This window comes from Notamacropus eugenii, chromosome 3 (genome assembly GCF_028372415.1).
Source record: "Notamacropus eugenii isolate mMacEug1 chromosome 3, mMacEug1.pri_v2, whole genome shotgun sequence".
In the NCBI taxonomy this organism is placed as follows: Eukaryota; Metazoa; Chordata; class Mammalia; order Diprotodontia; family Macropodidae; genus Notamacropus; species Notamacropus eugenii.
Window position 1 is genome coordinate 4,941,390 of NC_092874.1, and position 18,180 is coordinate 4,959,569.

Here is an 18,180-nt window from a genome sequence, read left to right on the forward strand (position 1 = left end):
ACCAAGTGCCTCTGCCATTGGTATCCACCTGGCGCCCAGCTCTCACCTATAGCTCCAAGACGCTGCAGCATGTGCAGCAGTCACACTCTGGTAAAACTTGGCAGGCCTCAGGCCTGTCAGTGAGTTAGTGTGGTGTCTACCCCAATCCCCCAGCAGAATGGACTGATGAGAATGATGAAGGTAGATGACGCAGGTACTGTGGAGTGCTTAGAGCTTGGTCAGACTGTTGGGTCAGTGGAATGAGGGTGAGGGCTTAGCTTGTTTGGTTTTAGTCATTTTGAGGAAAAAAGAGTCTTCAGAGCAGTGACTGAATGGAAATTCAGGAGGGAGAGGTCATAGAGAATGAATGGTAGGGCAGACAGAGCTCCTTGGCTTTCCTTTGGCTTTGTTCTCTCTGCCAAAGAGGGTGGCCTTTAGGCTAGTGGACAGTGCGTGTCAGCGGTCATGTAGCTGCTTTGTAGTTCAGTTGCAGCAGGTCCTGTTCATGTGGGGCAGTTGGCTGAGGTAGTACAAAGGGTATTGGGTCTGGAGTCAGGAAAACTAGAGTTCTGATCTGGCCTCAGACATGTCCTAGCTGAGTGATCCTGGGCAAGCCACTTCACCCTATTGGCCTCGGTTTCCTCATCTGTGAAATGTACTGGAGAAGGAAGTGGTAAAACTGCTCCATCTCTGCCAAGAAAACCCTAGATGGGATTGCAAAGAGTTGGGTACAGTTGAACACACACCACTTCTTCTGTATCTCCGGTTCTGGAAATCACTGTCAATTATGACTTCTGAGTTGCTGTCAGGTGGTCTTTGAAAGATCATAAGAGAGTGAGAAAGAGGCCTCAAGACTGGGCAGCTAGGTGTGGGGGAGAAAGGAGGTAGTGGAGGGAGCATTTGACCTGAGTTTGAATCCTGCTTTAAACACTTTAGACAGCTGCGTGTTTGAGGGGTAAATCATGTTTCCTCTCTGTGCTTCAGTTTCCTTTTCTGTAAAACAAAAGGAGTTAGCTTCAGTGACTTCCAAGGCCCCTGCCAGCTCTAGATCTAGGATCTTATGAGCCTCTCACTTCAGCAACACCAATGTTCAATTTCCCAGGAGGCAAGTGGAGACCGTCAGTTGATGATATTTGGATAAATGAGCACTGAACAGCCAGCTAGAGGGAAGCAGTGGTCCCAGAGAGCCAGCATGTCTGATTTGTCAAGAGATTCTGCTTAGCTTGTGTCCTTGGTAGAAGCATTTGGGCTGTTCTTGTGGAAAGTGTGACTCCATGTGTAGACCAAAGAAGTGGTCCAGTTAGGTGAGTGTGGAACAGGTTAAATGGGGAGACTTTTGTGGATTCCTTTATGGGTCTGTGCTGGGCTCAGTGTTAGTTAGCATTTTTTATCAGTTACTTAGATAAATGGCCTGCCGTTCAAGATTACAGATACCATACAGTTAGAGCCTGTAATGTGAGGCCTGCCTCGGTAAGGTTCCAAAAAGCTATTAACAGATTAGAAGATTGGGCCAAATCTAGTAAGATTTATTCTGATTGGGATAAATCTTACACTAATATTCTAAAAAATCAACTTCCCATGCACAAGATGGGGAGATGTGACTAGATAGTAGTTTGTTGGAAAAAAGACCTGGTGATTTCAATGGCTTGTAAGCCCCACAGGTGCCAGCAGGATGCTATTGTGGTAGTTTCTGACCTGGTGAGAGCACCACTCTTGGCTTCAGTTTTGGTTGTCATGTTTTAGGAAGGACATTGGTGACCTGAAAGCATAAATAGGAGAACCACTTCCCTGGTAAATGGCCTCTTGGTTGTCGTACCCAAGGAAAAAAGTGATGATAGCCATCTTTCTGTATATCCTTAGACAAGAGGATGGAGTTGTTGGACTTGGTCCAAACTGGCTCCGAATGTGATGAGACTCTGTCAGGAGAGTCTGCCTTCCTCAGCAGTAGGATGACTCCTGGTGGGGAACGTTGTGGAGAGCCTGGTTCTTCAGCTGGGGCTTGAAGTCAGGGCCTTGGAAGTCCCTTCCAGCTCTGTAAACTGACCAGCGGAATTAGATTCTGTGTCAAGCTCTCTGTTGGTGAGATCTATTTAGATAGATAATTATTTAGCTAATTGGATTTTCTGTTTAGTAGGAAATTCCTTTGAATTTCAGTCCATGTGAAATTATTTCTAAAATTTCCTTGCTTTAGTACAGTGGTACAGTGGCAAAAATAATTTGATTTTGCTTTTGTAGTGGAGAATTTTAAAAGCTCGCCATTATAACTGAATAGTAGTGAAAGTAAGAGTAATACTGAAGTCACCCAGATGCTCTCGTGGGTCCAGCGAAGAGGAATCCTCCTGAGGAGAGCTTTGTGGGTGCCCTTTGTCCCTTCCTTTCAGCAGCTCTCTGCAGAGAAACAACTTGACTAACTGGGGTCCGGTTGTTTGGATTCTGGTTAATTGGGGTTTTACTGTTGCTTTGTGCTTAGCATAGGATTTTTAAGAAACTCATTACAATCTGAGGCATGTGTCAGGCTGGAATTGGGAATCCTTTGATGAGAGGGTGTCCTGAGAATGTGCTCACTCTGGCTGTGTCCCCAGTTTGTCCTGTGACTTTGGGCAGGTCATTTGTGTTTTGGGCCTCAGTTTTCTGCTTCGAGGTTTCCCAAGGCTGTCTCCAGCACCCATATGACTTTGTGACCTTGTATTCCAGACTAGACCCTGTCTAGCTCTGTGATCACAAAGGTTCTTAAGCAAACTCGAAGGTATCCTTCCTCCCCCTTTGAGGTCACCAGCATGATCTGACTCCTCGCATGTGCCCTGAGTCATTCCCTGGAGCCTTCTTATTAAGGGATAAGGAAGGTGAGGAAGGTATTGGGGCCTTAATTTCCTGAAGCTCTTGTCCAAGGTCCAGGCCGAGAGTTTGTGAATCCTTCCTGACCATCAAGTCAGATTATATAGAAAGGCAGGACAGTCATGGTCCTGAAATTTGGATTCCATGCAGGCTAAGATAGCTATGAGCAAGTGTCCAGAGTAAGATTCTTTATCTCCTAAAATTCACCCTTATTTCAGGTAAGATGAGGGAGGTTTAAAAAAAAGGGAAGGAGTAAATAGCGGCCTATAGCAGGTTGCTAGGTGGCCAGTTGAAAAAGAAGATAAGGTCTGTTAAAAATTAGAAGGGAGAAAGGGAACAGTACAGGTGTGGGACCTGCAGTCTCAAGGCCACATGTGACCCTCCAAGTCCTCAAGTGCAGCCCTTTGACTGAGTCCAAGTTTTACAGAACAAATCCTTTTATGAAGGGAATTTGTTCTGTGAAGTTTGGATTCCGTCAAAAGGGCACACTTGAGGACCTGGAGGGCCACATGTGGTCTTGAGGCCACAGGTTCCCTACCCCTGGTCTAGAAAGAACAGTAGTTGTATTGCTATCAAAAAAGACAATTACTCATTACTCCTGGTAATTACCATGGTCATGGACTCTGCCTTCCCCATAAAGTAGACCACTAAGCTTATTCCTAGCCCAGTCCTCATAGCTTTATCTGACCTTTATCAAGAAGGGCCCAGCTTTCCCCATTAAGTGCCACTCACAGGGCACCTGCCTGCAACTACAGCATTTGAGGTCCTTTGCAGGAGACAAGAGGCAGCATGCATCCGGCAAGTCAAACCCTCCACTCCCACCCTGAACCTCATGTTTTCTCAGACCCTGATAGAAACAGCCCAGGACTCTGAGCCCAAGAGCTGTGGGAAGAGCAGCACCCAACCTGGGGCCCTTAGCACCCTCCTGGGAAATTGCCTCCTGGGAAATTGTCTCCTTGGAAATTCCTGCAGGGTCTACAGCCACAGCTAGTGAAAACCCAGGAAAAAAAAGTTCTGGCCACCAATGTCCTTGGTCCTGTTAGATGGTAGTACAAGAACAGAAATGGATATGATTTTGCTAGTGGGAATGACATTAAAGAAGAGACACGACCATCTGCTTTGTCCCCACACCTTAATGACCACGGCACTTTTCCCTCTGATTTGAAGCTAAAACCTTCCCTATGCGATGTCTCCATCAGAATGTAAACTCTTTGCGAGCAGGGGCTGTCTGACTTTCTTGTTTGTATCCCAGGTGCTTAGCACAAGGCTTTGCACATAGTGATGCTTAATAATGAACTTCATATATTCATTCATTTAATCCCCAATTGATCCTTCATAGCCCTGCCAGGTTGTTGTGGGGATTGGCTAATGGCATTAGAGATGCACTGCACGTGTTTAGTGAGTTAGGCTGTGACTTGAGCAAGTTAAGTGGATGGCCTTGGTAGAATACCACCCAGATTCTGGCAGAACCCAGTGCCCCTTTTGAATCCCAGGATTCCACTTGTGTTACTGCATGGCTGCAAGTCTTTGAATACTATGGTCTCTGAAGGATTAAAGTGCAGAATCATCCATGGGGCAGTTGAGAGGCACATGGTGGTTGATAGGTGACCATTGAGACATTCCTAATGTGGATGGGTAGAGAGGACTATTATCAGAGGCAATCATGAGCACAAACGTTGCTGGATTGGCCAAGAGTGGAGAGTCAAGGATGATAACAATTGGATAGCCCATGTGAGGCACTGGGGTGCTTGTGATAGCAAGAGAGAGGAGTGGTGACTAAAGCTGCACAAGATGAGCAGCATAGATAGGTTGTTGTGATACGCGTCTTTTATGGATTGCCCTCCCTAATCCATTGGAGGCTTTGTGGATACTTCTAAGTAACAAATAATACAGAATTCTCTGGAAACTCTTGTTAAGGCTTCTTTTGCATCTGTATTCATTTTAGTATCATCTGTACTGGCCCAAGGCATCTTTCACTTCGTTCGGCTAGCCCAGTGTCAGAACTGGGATGTGGAGAAGATAACCTACTCTTCAGTGTCAGTTTCCCATCTCCTGCTGCCCTTGTCCTTGAGGGTAGAGGAATAATGCTCTCCACTTCATGATGAACATTCTCACACTTGGTCATACCTTTCACATCCCATTGAATCTGACCTTCTCTTGATCACCATCCAAACCACATTTCTCAGACCCATCCCCCTCAACCCACCCACCCTGAAGTTTCATCCTTACTCCACCTAGCCCTTTCGCTGTGCCATCTGGAATGCCTGTTCCACAGACGGCAAACTTCCCTTCATCTCACATGCATTCCCCTCTCACTCCTTCCATCTACTAGCTCTTACTGAAGCCCAGCATTCCTGATGTTGCAGCCCCTCTCTACTACTGGCTGCACCTTCACTCATTCTCCTCGACTCACTGGTTAGGACCGGGACAGTGGGAATACTCCTTGCTTCCTGTTGTCACTTCCAAGTTCTCCCCCTTCCTCTGTCGCTCAATAATCTCTCCTTCTTTGAGGTTCATGCTTTTCATATCTATGTAACCAGAATCCTTTTAGTTGTTTTCTGCAGGGCCCCAAGGTTATTCCCTTCTTTTTTCCATGAGTTTGATACCCAGCTTACCTCTCCAATTCCTGCCCTCCTACTAGGAAACTTCAATATAGATATTAATTCTCCCTCAAATACCTTAACTGCTCATTTCCTCAACCTCCTATTGTCCCATGAGCTACTCCTCTACTCCACTCCAGCCATGCACATAGATGGTCATCACCTACACAGCTCCTTGTTCAAGAATTCTGAAATCCCCCATCTGACCATAATCTGTTGACTTTCACCTCTCCCTCTGTTTTTCCTTTTAAAACCCTACTCTTCATCTGCACCTTGACCTCTCACTTCTCCCAGGCCATCACCCCTGCGCTGGCCACTCTCTTCTTCTGCCCATCTTAACTCCTTGGTAAAGCTATTGAATTCTACACTGTTCTCTCTTGGATCCCTTATGCCCTTCCTCAATATCGTTAATTATGCCCAGTTAAGCCTCAGCCTTGGATCGTTCCCACAATTCATTACCTTGACTCTTATATGTGCATATACTGTCAAATAAAGGTGGAGAAAACCACACAACAGATGTATGCCACACAACCTTGACTGGGCCCTCACTGCTGATTGGTAATCCTACTGTACCTCCGTTATCCACTCACTGTCCCACTCTCCACAGCGGGTCTTCCAAAGCTTCTCAAACCTTCTCTTTTCTCCCCTCTTCCTTCTCTCATCTCAGGTGCTTTCTGCCCCTTTCTCATCTTTTCACTCCTGTCTCACAGGATGAAGTGGCCTCACCCTTGACCAAAGCTAACCTGTCCCCTGCTCAGGTAATCCTGGTCTCTCCCATCCCTTCCAGCAGACTGGCCCCTTTGTCATCCTCTATCTCCCTTATTTTCAACGTCTCCCTATCCGCTGGTCCATTCTCTCTTGTCTACAAACATGCCTTTGTCTCCATCCTGAAAAAACATTCACCTGATCTTTCCATTCCTGCTAACTATCAGACTATTTTCTTCTGCCCTTTGTAGCTAAACTCCTTGAAAAGGCAGTCTACAATAGATTCCTTTGCTTTCTCTCCTCTCACTCCCTTCTCACTCCCTTATATAATCCAGTTTCTGACCTTATCTCCCTTGTCCAGAATTACTGTTGTTCTCTTAGTTGCCACATCCAATGGCCTTTTCTTAATCCTCACTCTCCTTGCCCTTTCTGTAGTCTTCTCCTTTTTGATCCTGTCTTCACCCTGGGTTTATAGGCCACTCCCCCCCAGTCCTGGTTCTCCTGCCTCTCACCTTTCCTTCATTGTCTTCTTTGCTGAATCCTTCTCCAGATCATGGCGTCTAACAGGAGTATCCCTCAGGTTCTGCCCTGGATCATCTCCTCTTCTCCCTCTCTACCATGTCGCTTGGTGATCTCATCAGCTCCAGTGGCTTTACTTACCATCTGTGTGGTTGATTTTTTTAAACAGCAGACAACATGAAAATTAGTAATAGCTACTCTTTCAGTTATATTTTAAAGTCCGCTAGATTATTTTTTTTTTATGATGACTACTGCGTTAATGAGTTCTTTTGGACTTGGAGTTTTGCTGTTTTCATTCCCTAGTAGAAATGTCCACCATGTTAGAAAATGAGCCATTGATTTTCCCCCAGAAGTCAGCTTTCTTGGGCACTTTTTGAACAGTACTTCCTTTGGAGAATAAATTCTGTACAGTTTCTCATTGATAAAGGTGAAAAGATAGAGTGGCTACAATGGGGAATAGGTTCCAGCTCAATGGATGCCTTTCACAATGAAGACACCCTTCTATAAGTCAGTAAAGAAAAAGAATTCCTCTCCTTTCCAAAGAGAGGCCATCCTTGTCTTCTCTTGTTGCATTACTTAGTCAGGAAAATTTTCTTTGAATGTGTGGTCGTTTCTGTAGATACAGATTGAGTTACTTTTTATGTTAATAAAAGGGTTTCCCAGTGCTTCAGATATAGGAGTTGCTGCGTATTATGAGCGTAGAGGCCCATTTATCTATAGAATTAGACCTTTTCCACCCTGGGATTTGAAGTTATAAAAATGGAACCATATTCACAGAGTTGGAAGGTTTAGAGGTGAAAGTAAGTGTTTAAACATATTGTTTGGATTTGTTTCCTCCACAGGCAGTGCTCAGAATGTGACCAGGCAGGGAGCAGTGACATGGAAGCTGACATTGCCATGGAAACCTTACCTGATGGGACCAAGCGATCACGGAGGCAGATTAAAGAACCTGTAAAATTTGTTCCACAAGACGTGCCACCTGAACCTAAGAAGATGCCAGTCAGAAACACGGTAACTGTTGTGGTACATAAAGCCGGGTGATACGTAAGAAACAAACTGGCCTTGGTTTCACTGATGGCTGGGCCTTGCCCAGTTCTGGGAGCTTCTTGCTCTAGTATTGGTGTTCTCCTGTCTGCGCTAAGTTGGCAGCTGGTGTAGGTCAAGGGGCCTTGCTGGAGGGTCAGGGGGGAAAGGTGCCAGCTGACTTCCTGCTTGTGTTTCTTGAAACAACTTGGATTCATGTCTTTCTCCTTCCCCAGAACTTCATCCTCCAGCCTGAATAGCAGTTGTGAATTCTGCTTGTCCTCATCCATGCCCCCGGTTTGGATAGACAAAGTCCATTTATGCCAACTGGCATAGTTAGGTCTATAGAGAGCCTTAACATGATCTGTGCCACCTTCAGATATTGGAGAAGAGAGACCTTGATGTTCCCCTGATCCATAAAGAAATAGGAAGTGAGAACCTGGCGGGCGAAGGCAGAGGCTGAAGATCGCTGTTTACGAGTGTTTTTATTTTTTATACTTCATTTACATACACAGAAGGGCGTTTCCATATACCCAGCCAAGCACCAAAACAAGATCCGATAGGAAATTGTGAACCTCCATTTCATGCCACTTACCTTATTGAAGAGATCATTTCCACATTACTTTCAGAAGTATACTCTGCTGCTTTCTTCTGTTCTCTTCTGTGCATTTGAAACACATTTCAGTACTCTGATTTTTGGCTGTCAGGGTTACTAACTGCCCTACTGCCTGTGTAACCTGGCCTCCCCCCATTAATAACTGAAAGAAAGAAGGAGGAAGGGCTCTTGTCACAAATGATCCTCCCCAGTGACCGTGTCCAGAAATCTGTCTGTCATATTCCTGCATATTCCTGTCCCAATTTGTCCCATGGTTCCTCCAACGGATGGATACTCTCTTTGTTTCTGATTTTTTGCTAAAACAAAAATGGCTTCTATGAATGTTTGGAGATATGGGCTTAATGGGCTTATTTCCCCCAAACTACTTACTGAAATCTTAACAGAATAAAAATCAGATTGAGAGTAAGACCGGGGCTACACATCCAGTGATTTTCCTCTCCCCCTTTTCTAATTTGTTGCTTCTGTCTCTTTAAAATATTCTGCTTAGTGCATCATTGATTGTTTTGAATAAGCAACTCATACTTTTACAATCCTTTTGACTAGCTCACATTTCCCCCCCAATAATGAAAAAAGATGATCCTTTCATATCAGTTGTCTTCTTGCGCTCTAGCCAGTGGCAGAGCTGTTGGATGCTGGAGGCCTGGCTTTCCCCACTGCTTCCTTGGCCCCTTATTGCCAGTGTGCCGCCCCCAGGCCTTGCACATCCTTCTAAATGCTGTGTAGCCCATTCCTTCCTTATTTTTGATGTGTAGTGTGTGTAGCTTCACATGCTTCCTCTCTACTGCCTGTCATTCCATTTTCTTCTCTTTAAACTGAGGTGGGAGTACCTGTGTCCTTCCTGGGCCTAGGCCTGGGGTCCAGGCTCTAGGAGCCAGCATAGCTTGGAGACTGGATGGGGAGGTTTGAGGAGAATCGGGGTTTTCTTTGCATGACAGTGGTGGATGGAGGGTGGATGTCAGCATTGTGCATGGAGACTCATGGGGAGGCTGCAGTCCTCATCGAAGGAAGGGGGTCAGGGTTTGAATTGGCCTAGACTGTCCTTAGCAGTGTCTGGATGAGTGAAGACAAGATTGAGCCGTGGCCTGGAAGCGTAAAGTAAAGATGAAGGAGGAGGAGAGAGGTGGGTGAGAGCCTCGATGGGGCCTTGGAGGAGTCGGCCTTGATGGCCAGCATAGGTCCACTCATCTTGGAGATGCTGTGATCTGGTCGTTACGTGTGGTGGGGAAACATCCTTTAGTTTTCAGTGTGAAGGCTTTTGTTGGATCTGAAGATGGCAAACACACGATTCATCACTAGGAGATTTTTCAGATGTCTGACTTCCCACCCTTTGGTGCAGCTTACATTTATGGTAGAGGACTAGGAGTTTGGGGCCTAGGCCATGTGTGACTTAGGGAGTGCGCTTATTTTATTGGGAAGCTTTAGGAACTGACCCCACTAAAAGGGGCAAACCTGGGGATGTATGCTGCTTCTCTGCAGAGGAAGAGAACTGCTCGTGGCCTCAGCCCATTTTAATGTGTATGTTGTCTTGGGACGATTTGCTCCCAATGCAGTAGAATGTGAGCACCTTGAAGGAAGAGGTGGTTTGACTAGTGTCTGGTATGAGGCCCAAGAATGCTTTGTGCCTTCATAAGGCATCCCATCACCTTGTGGGGATGGGGACTTGGCTCTGTGCTTAAATTATTTTTGTCGTTTCTGTAGACTAGGAAGTGAACATTTTCTTTGGAGTCAGCTCTGATGGATTAGATTTTCAGTCAGTCATTTGTACCTTAGAATGTTACCAATCAGGACTGATTGATAACTGATTGATTGATTTGTTAATTGTCTAGTCTTAAGAGATTGATGGAGAAAATGTGAATGATGCAGATTCCACTTAAAAATGTGTCCTAGGTACATTCCACCCCCTCCCCTACCCCCAGAAAGCTGATTGTTAAACATTTACCAGCATAGTTGTGTTTGGGCCCCATAGTACTTTGTGGAGCTTCTTTATCCATTCGGAGAACTGGATCTTCCTGCCTCTTGTGGGGCTCAGAGTGAAAACCCAGCAGTCCTTGTTGCTTCTGCTGGCTATTGCAGTAGAGGACATTATAGCAGAGAAACATTATAGTCTTCTTTCCTGAAAATGAGAAATGGGGAAAAAAAAGATGTAATGAAAAAGGAGGGACTCCTTGGTAAAGGGACTTGGGCTGCCCTGCAGTGCCTTAATATTTTCTTTGAGAAAGGATAAGTCTGGGAGATTCTGTAATACAGAGTGCAGCAGATTGGGAGGATCAATGCATGGGCTCAGGGAAGGGGAAGGACTCCTCAGTTTGAAGCGTACCTATTGGCTTGAGGTTGTTGGAGATCTTTTTTTCCCAGGCATGGTCACCTCCCACAGGTTCTTTGTTTGTAAGTGTTCTCCTCCTGATTGCTTTGAGGAGTGGCACAGTCCTTAGAGGTGGCTGTATTGAAACAGGTTCCTGCTTCGTTGTGAGGACATGCAGACTTCCCAGTCCCTCTGAACCTGTGTCCAGGGGGCCTGTGCTCTCATTTGCCCTTCCAGTGTTCCAAAATATGCTGTGATCCCTCCATTCTCATCCTTCTTTTCAGACTCAGAGGCCTCCCAACCATGTATACTGAGTTATTCATGCAGGCCTCTCGCCACTGCCACTGACATGTCCATCCTCATCTTACACAGACTCTACCCCTTTGGACATGTGGTATTTAGAGGGCTTAGGGTTGGTCACATTAGCTTTCTTTGTTTGTCAGAAAATAGCTTGTGTACTGAGTTCACCAATCTCAGTTTGTTAGTATTAATGACATTTGTTTGTGCCCATCTGCCAACTGAACACAGTGATGATACTCGGTCTGACACACACAGCTCATCAAAGGGAATGCTGACTCTGATGTTGGGGGATTCTCGGGGCAGGATTTGACCAACTGTTAGCTCCCCAAAATGCATTTACTTTTTGCTTAATTAATAAAATGATGCAATGTATTTTGAATCATCTTGACCTGTCTGTCCCAGGGGCTCTGAAGTGGTTCTTGAACAAGGAGATGCTTTCCCATCTTGCTTCTACCTCTTGTCTTCCCAGCTTCTCTCTTAGTCCTGGGCCCTCCCTCTCTCCATGGGCTTCAGTTTCTGCATCTGTATCTTACTTGGATGTAGCTGATGGCATGTTGTCTCCTTTGTTGGAATGTGAGCTCCTGTTGAGAAAGACTGACACCCTTTGTAGCCCCAGGGCTGGCACGCAGGAGCACTCGATAAATGCTTATTGACTGACTAATTAAAAAAACAAGAGCAAGGTATTTGTCTTCCTGTGATCCGGGTTTGTTTTTGTTTTTCCTTTAAAGTGGAGTGTATCCATGTTACTAAGGAGGCCCACTTTGGAAGCACCATTTTTATTAAACCTAATGATAGTAATTTGATGAATAATTATCATAGGTTAATGTTGAAAGGATTTGCTGACAGTCTGACTTCTCTTTTGCTGTTTCACCTGCCTGATTTGGGGGTTCAGTCCTGCCTTGCTGGGTTTGTTGACTTCTTCAAGCTTTCCCTGTTCTTCTGGGACATAAAAAGTCAATCTCAAAGCCCCTTTTGCGAGCAGTCTCTGTTTTAAAAAAATAAAGTGCCTCTAAAGCATTAAAGACCTATACCTTACCTGAATGCACACTCATACCCCTCCAGAGCATCTCTGTCAAAGGGTATTGGGAATACATATGTAAACTTCTCAAGTTAGCATTCATCCCTGAACGTCTCGGACTGTATTACTGTTTTGATGTAGGGGTGCATTTGTGCAGGTGTTTGACTATTTACTGATGTGAATCCTCAATAGGTAGCTTTTGGTGACTGAAATGAGTTTTGTTTCCTTTTATTTTAGCATTATTCTTGACACTGTTAGCATAAATTAAATTAGATGACATAAACCCTATAGCCAGTTGGCAGACCTGGAATGGTTTTTACTTTGGGTGCTAACCATCCCATCTGCTGTCTTGGAGTAGCCACCAGAAAGAAACAGATGGCATTTTATTCACACTCTATTTAAATGTGTTCCATTTTTCTTCTTAAATGTTTTGAGAGCCTCAGTTTGTGCATTGCCTTCAGTACTTCCATAATTAACAAACAAATACCAGTGGTGTTTTCTGTAGGAGCCAGTCTACAGTGACAAAAGCGCTGGGTAGCTCTGCCAAAGAGCAGCTGGCCTGTCTCTGAACCCAGCACCTTTTTCTACCCACATGAAACTGGAGCTCGTGGAGCTCGCCTCTGGTCTGTGGGGTCTGCCTTAATTCTCCTTGTTAACATCAAGGAAGGAAAAGCTTCTCCCTCCTGAAGCATTTCCCTTTCTTAAATATCGGTTTGATGGAGCTGACATTGCTGATGTTACAGCCAGCCCTGGAAGAGTTTTCATTTGCTTGTGAATGATTGATTGGCCAGGAGAAAACAGTGCCCAGTGGACAGGGTCATAGGCCACCCCTTGGCTACTCATGTCTGCTCCAGGAGCAGATTGTTCTCTAACCTGGGGAAAATCAAGTTATTACTCTTAAGTATGTAGTAAAATAATGCCTGTCTGCCTCCTGTGATTAACAAAAGAAATCACATAAATGTATAGCACATAGATTCTTGTGCCCACCTTCCGGCCCTGCAGTGCCAGCTCTGAGATTCAGTAATCCCATGTAATGGAAAGATAACAGCCCTTGAAATCATCCATGCCATGTGTTGGCTGTGTCCTATTGCTGGTGCATGACTTGGGTGTAGGAACATTTTTTGTCCTAGAATTACAGTCAGCATTTCCTGTCTGAGGAGTGAATGCTGGGAAAGAACCTGAGTTTCAGAGTTTGAGGCTCTGGGTGTCCCTAGGTGTGCGAGGGCCAGTCAGTGCTCACTATGTGCTCACCATGGGCTCCACTCTGGGAATCCTGATGCAAGACATTTACCTTCCAAAGGGGAAAGACAGTGCTTCAGACTGGGCTGTCCAGGAGGGAGGCCTAGTGTGGGGCCTGCGGGCCTCCCCGTAGATGCTTCCTCTGCACCCTTCTTCTTCATAGATGTCTATGCGGAGTTTGTTGTGTGTGACCCTTCATGACCCCCATCTGGGGTTTTCTTAGTAGAGACACTGGAGCCGTTGGCCATTTCCTTCTCCAGCTCATTTTATTGATGAGGAAACTGAGGCAAACAGGGTTAAGTGACTTGCCCAGGGCCACCCAGTTAGGAAGTGTCTGGGCAAGATTTCGTCTCAGAGAGAAGAGTCCTGGCACTGTATCCATTGCATCTCCTGGCTCTCTGTTCCACTTGTCCTGTGGAGAATAGCCCTTTTATACTTGAAATTTGGAGGCTCTCAGGGAAACGGTTTTACTTTCTTCCTGTTTATATCATTAGACCACTCTCTTAATTATCCTTAGCTTTCTGCCTTCAGGGAGAACATGTACAAGAACCATCTAACGCATCCCTACGTAGATTCTTGGAAACAGTAACTATAGCAACCTAGAAAGTATTGGCTGGCTTGGAGACCTAAAGGGTCCTCACAGTTTTAACATGTTTGATGGATTTGGCATTATAGGGTATGACGTTGAGATCAAACGCTAGGTCAGCATGGGGAAGATCTTGTTAGTTAATGAGGCAGTGGGTTATTGGTGCCACAATATTAGTGAAACAGGCAGCATCTTGTGCCTTCCTTTGAGCTCCATTGGGCAGAATATGACCTTGCTCAAATCTAAGGAAGCCAAGAGGCAGAGATGAGGAAGAAGAGCATTCCAGGCATGGAGAACACCTGGAGAAAATGCCCTGAGTTGGGAGATGGAGTGTTCTGTGGGAGGAAAGCCAAGGACACTAGTGTCACAGGATCCCAGAGCATATGAGGGGATGTACTATATACAAAGACTGGAAGGATGGGAGTGGGGCAGGCAATGATTTTGTGTTTGATCCTGGAGGCAATTGAAGTTTATTGAGCATATATGGAGTGGGAGGAGGGACATGGTCAGACTTGTGTTTTGATGGTGGAGTGGAGGGTTGCCTGGAGTAGGGTTCATCCAACAGGCTGTTGTAATAGTACAGGTGTGAGGTAATGAGAGCTTGCCCCAATGTGTGTTGGCTTCAGATGAGAAAAAGGGGTAGATTCTAGAGATGATATGAATTTAGTGTCTGTAAACCTTGCAGTAGATTGGATATGGGGCAAGGAGGAGTCAGGTTCACCCCTGAGTTTGAAGCCTGAGGGTGTCGAGGATGGAAGTTTCCTTGATAGTAAGAGGGAGGTGTAGAAGTAGGGAGAGTTTGGGGGGCGAGGGAGTGGAGAATGAGCTCAGTTCTGGACATGTTGAGCTTAAGATGTCTGTGGCACATTCAGTTCAGGATGTCCAGTGGGAAGTGGAAGTTATCAGACAGGCTGGGGCTGACCGAGTAGACTGGTGAATCATGAGCACAGGAAAATACTTGGATCCAGGGGAGCTGATGAAATCATCCAGAACACCATGAGATGTGCCTGGTTAGTAGGCCTGGCCTGAATGAAAGGGAAGGGAATGAGCATTTACACAGCTGTTAAGGGCTTTTTATAGATACAACTCTGGGAGGTAGGTGCTATTTTATCCCCATTTTACAGTAGAGGTGTGCACTTTGGTGCTACCTGGCTGCCTCAGAAGAAGAAGAACCAGGAGAGAACTGTGTCCTGAAACCCAGAGAGAAGAGAGAGCATTAAGAGTGTCAGCAGCTTCCAAGAAGGCCGGGAGAATGAGGAGGGAGAATGACCATTCATGGATTTGATCACTAAGAGCCCTTTCTTAACTCTGGGGAGGGCAGGTTGAGCTGAGGAAGGAGGCTGGAAGCCAGGTGGAAAGCAGAGAAAAGGATAGGGAGATGGACCTTTCCCTTTCCAGGGTTTAGTCACAGAAGGCAGACGGACTGTGGTTAGAGATGGATCAGCTGAAGGTGGGGTAGCCTGGTAACATCTGTAGGCAGGAAGGGAGGGAGATCAATGAAAGGGGGGTAGCAGAGGGACAGTCTACCCGAGAAGGTGGGACAAGCTGAGGAGGAAGGGAGGAGAGGGAGCTCTCACTTGGGATGGGGGTCAGAGCCAGGGGAGGCTGGGGGAGAAATGACAAGGAATGGAAGAGAGAGTTACCCAGGGGGATGGGAGGAGATTGCCTGGAAGTGGTAAAGGCCTGTGCTGGTGGGCACCGCTGCTCTGGGTTCGGGGTTCACCAGTGAGCAGAGGAGACTTCTAGCTTGTCAATTACTTTAGTGACACAGTCAAGGGGCTCAGGTTCATGTGGCAGAAGTCCCCTCAGTCAAGGCTTTCCATGAGTTTCGTCATTTACATTTCATTTGATTTCACCAAGTTAAGAGACCTTTGCTATCCTTGTGAAGGACATGGTGGAACTTCTGCACTTCATGTTCTGCGAAGTACATGGGTTAGTGGTGATGTCTGGACTGAGCTGGGCCTGCATTTATTTTCCTGTTTATTTATTTATTTTTAGTTTTCAACATTCATCTCCACAAGATTTTGAGTTTCAAATTTTCTCCCCATCTCTCCCCTCCCCCACCCCAAACACCATGCGTTGTGGTTGCCCCTTCCCCCAATCTGCCCTCCCTTCTATCACACCCCTCCCCTCCCTTATCCCCATCTTCTCTCTTTTCTTGTAGGGCAAGGTAGATTTCTGTACCCCATTACCTGCGTTTCTTATTTCCCAGTTGTGTGGAAAAACAGTTCATTCCTTAAACTATGAGTTCCAACTTTTCTCCCTTCCTCCCTCCCCACCCATCCCCACTGAGAAGGCAGGCAGTTCAATATAGGCTGTATGTGTGTAGTTATGCAAAAGACTTCTATAGTAGTCATGTTGTGTAAGACTGATTATATTTCCCTCCATCCTGTCCTGCCCCCCCCCTTATTCTACTCTCTCTTTAGACCTTGTCCCTCCCCAAAAGTGTTTCCTTCTAATTACCCTCTTCCTCCCATTTGCCCTCCCTTCTATCATCCCCCACCCCACTTATCCCTTTCTCACTTACTTTCCTGTAGTGTAAGATAGATTTTCATACCAGATTGAGTGTGCATGTTATTCCCTCCTTAAGGCAAATGTGATGGGAATAAGCTTCACTTTTTCCCTCTCACCTCCCCCTTTTCCCCTCCATTGAAAGAGATTTTTTTTGCCTTTTTTTATGAGAGATAATTTTGCCCCATTCCATTTCTTCCTGTCTACTCCCAATATATTCCTCTTTCACCCCTTAATTTTATTTTTTTAGATATCATCCTTTACTATTCAGCTCACTGTTTCTCGTGTGTGTGTGTACGATCCCTCCAACTACCCAAATACTGAGAAACGTTTCAAGAGTTAAAATATTATTTTTCCCTGTAGGAATGTAAACAGTTCAACTTTAGTAAGTCCCTTGGGATTTCTGTTTCCTGTTCACCCTTTCATGCTTCTCTTGATTCTTGTGTTTGAAAGTCAGATTTTCTATTCAGTTCTGGTCTTTTCATCAAGAATACTTGAAAGTCCTCTATTTCATTGAATGACCATTTTTTTCCCCTGATGTATTATATTCAGTTTTGCTGGGTAGGTGATTCTTGGTTTTAATCCTAGTTCCTTTAACTTTTTGAATATCATATTCCACGCCCTTCAATCCCTTAATGTAGAAGCTGTCAGATCCTGTTTTATCCTGATTGTATTTCCACAGTCCTCAAATTGTTTCTTTCTGGCTGCTTGCAATATTTTCTCCTTCACCTGGAAACTCTGGAATTTGACTACAATATTCCTAGGCATTTCTCTTTTGAGATCTCTTTCAGAAGTGATCGGTGGATTCTTTCAATATTTATTTTGCCTTCTGGTTCCAGAGTTATCAGGGCAGTTTTCCTTGATAATTTCATGAAAGATGATGTCTAGGCTCTTTTTTTGATCATGGCTTTCAGATAGTCCCATAATTTTTAAATTGTCTCTCCTGGATCTGTTTTGGTTTTGTTTTGTAATTTCTTGGTTTCTGATAAAGTCATTAGCTTCCATCTGCTGTATTCTAATTTTTAAAGAACTATTTTCTTCAGTGAGCTTTTGAAACTCCTTTTCCATTTGGCTAATTCTGCTTTTTAAAGCATTCTTCTCATTGGCTTTTTGGGCCTCTTTTGCCATTTGAGTTAGTTTGTTTTTAAAGGTATTAATTTCTTCAGCATTTTTTGGGTCTCTTTTAGCAAGTAGTTGACTCATTTTTCATGATTTTCTTGCATCACTCTCGTTTCTCTTCCCAATTTTTCCTCCACCTCTCTTACTTGATTTTCAAAATCCTTTTTGAGCTCTTCCATGGCCTGAGACCACTGCATATTTTTTTGGAGGTTTTGAATGCAGAAGCCTTGACTTTTAGATCTTCCTCTGATGGTATGCTTTGTTCTTCCTCATCTGAAAGGACAGAAGAAGTTACCTGCTCACCAAGAAAGTAGCCTTCTATTGTCTTATTCTTTTTCCCTTTTTGGGGCATTTTCCCAGCCAGTTACTTGACTTTTGAGTTCTTTGTAAAGATGAGGGTATACTCTGGGGATTTGTAAGTACTCAGTTCCTCCAAGGTGACACAGTCAAGGGAGAGGAATTTGCTTCTCTCCTTACCTGCACTCTGTTCTGGGAACAACTACAAGCACTCTTTCCTGTGAGTAGAATTCCTGCTCCAAAGCCTAGCCAGCACTCTTCCTCTCCCCAGGGCCACCACTCTGGGCTGAGATCCAGATCAGTGGCTCAATTCCCCCAGGGTCTTTAGGCCAGGGCTTCAAAAATGGAAGCTGCTGCAGCCTAGGGCCGGAGCTAGACCCATGCGTTGAGGAATCTGAGACCTGCAGCTGCTGCTGGTGGCACCTTGAAGCCTGCTCTGGTCCTGTCCTTGCCACTGCATGATCAAAGCTGGGCTGCACTCCACTCTGCTCCCTGAGTGACAGACCTTTCCTGTCGGCCTTCCAGGCTGCC

The 18,180-nt window shown here is 45.2% G+C and overlaps 1 protein-coding gene across 6 annotated transcripts in view; it reads left to right on the top strand.

Annotated features, from left to right (window-relative positions):
• The window catches only part of PHF14 (PHD finger protein 14), a 169,898-nt gene that overhangs the window by 54,204 nt on the left and 97,514 nt on the right, over positions 1 to 18,180 (top strand). For all 6 annotated transcript variants that reach the window (XR_011976477.1, XR_011976478.1, XM_072650791.1 and 3 more), the window contains exon 14: positions 7,481 to 7,649. Coding sequence is in view for 4 of the 6 variants with exons in the window: in XM_072650791.1 (XP_072506892.1) it covers positions 7,481 to 7,649 (169 nt within the window). In the remaining 2 variants the exon portion in view is untranslated. The remainder of the gene's footprint in view (positions 1 to 7,480; positions 7,650 to 18,180) is intronic.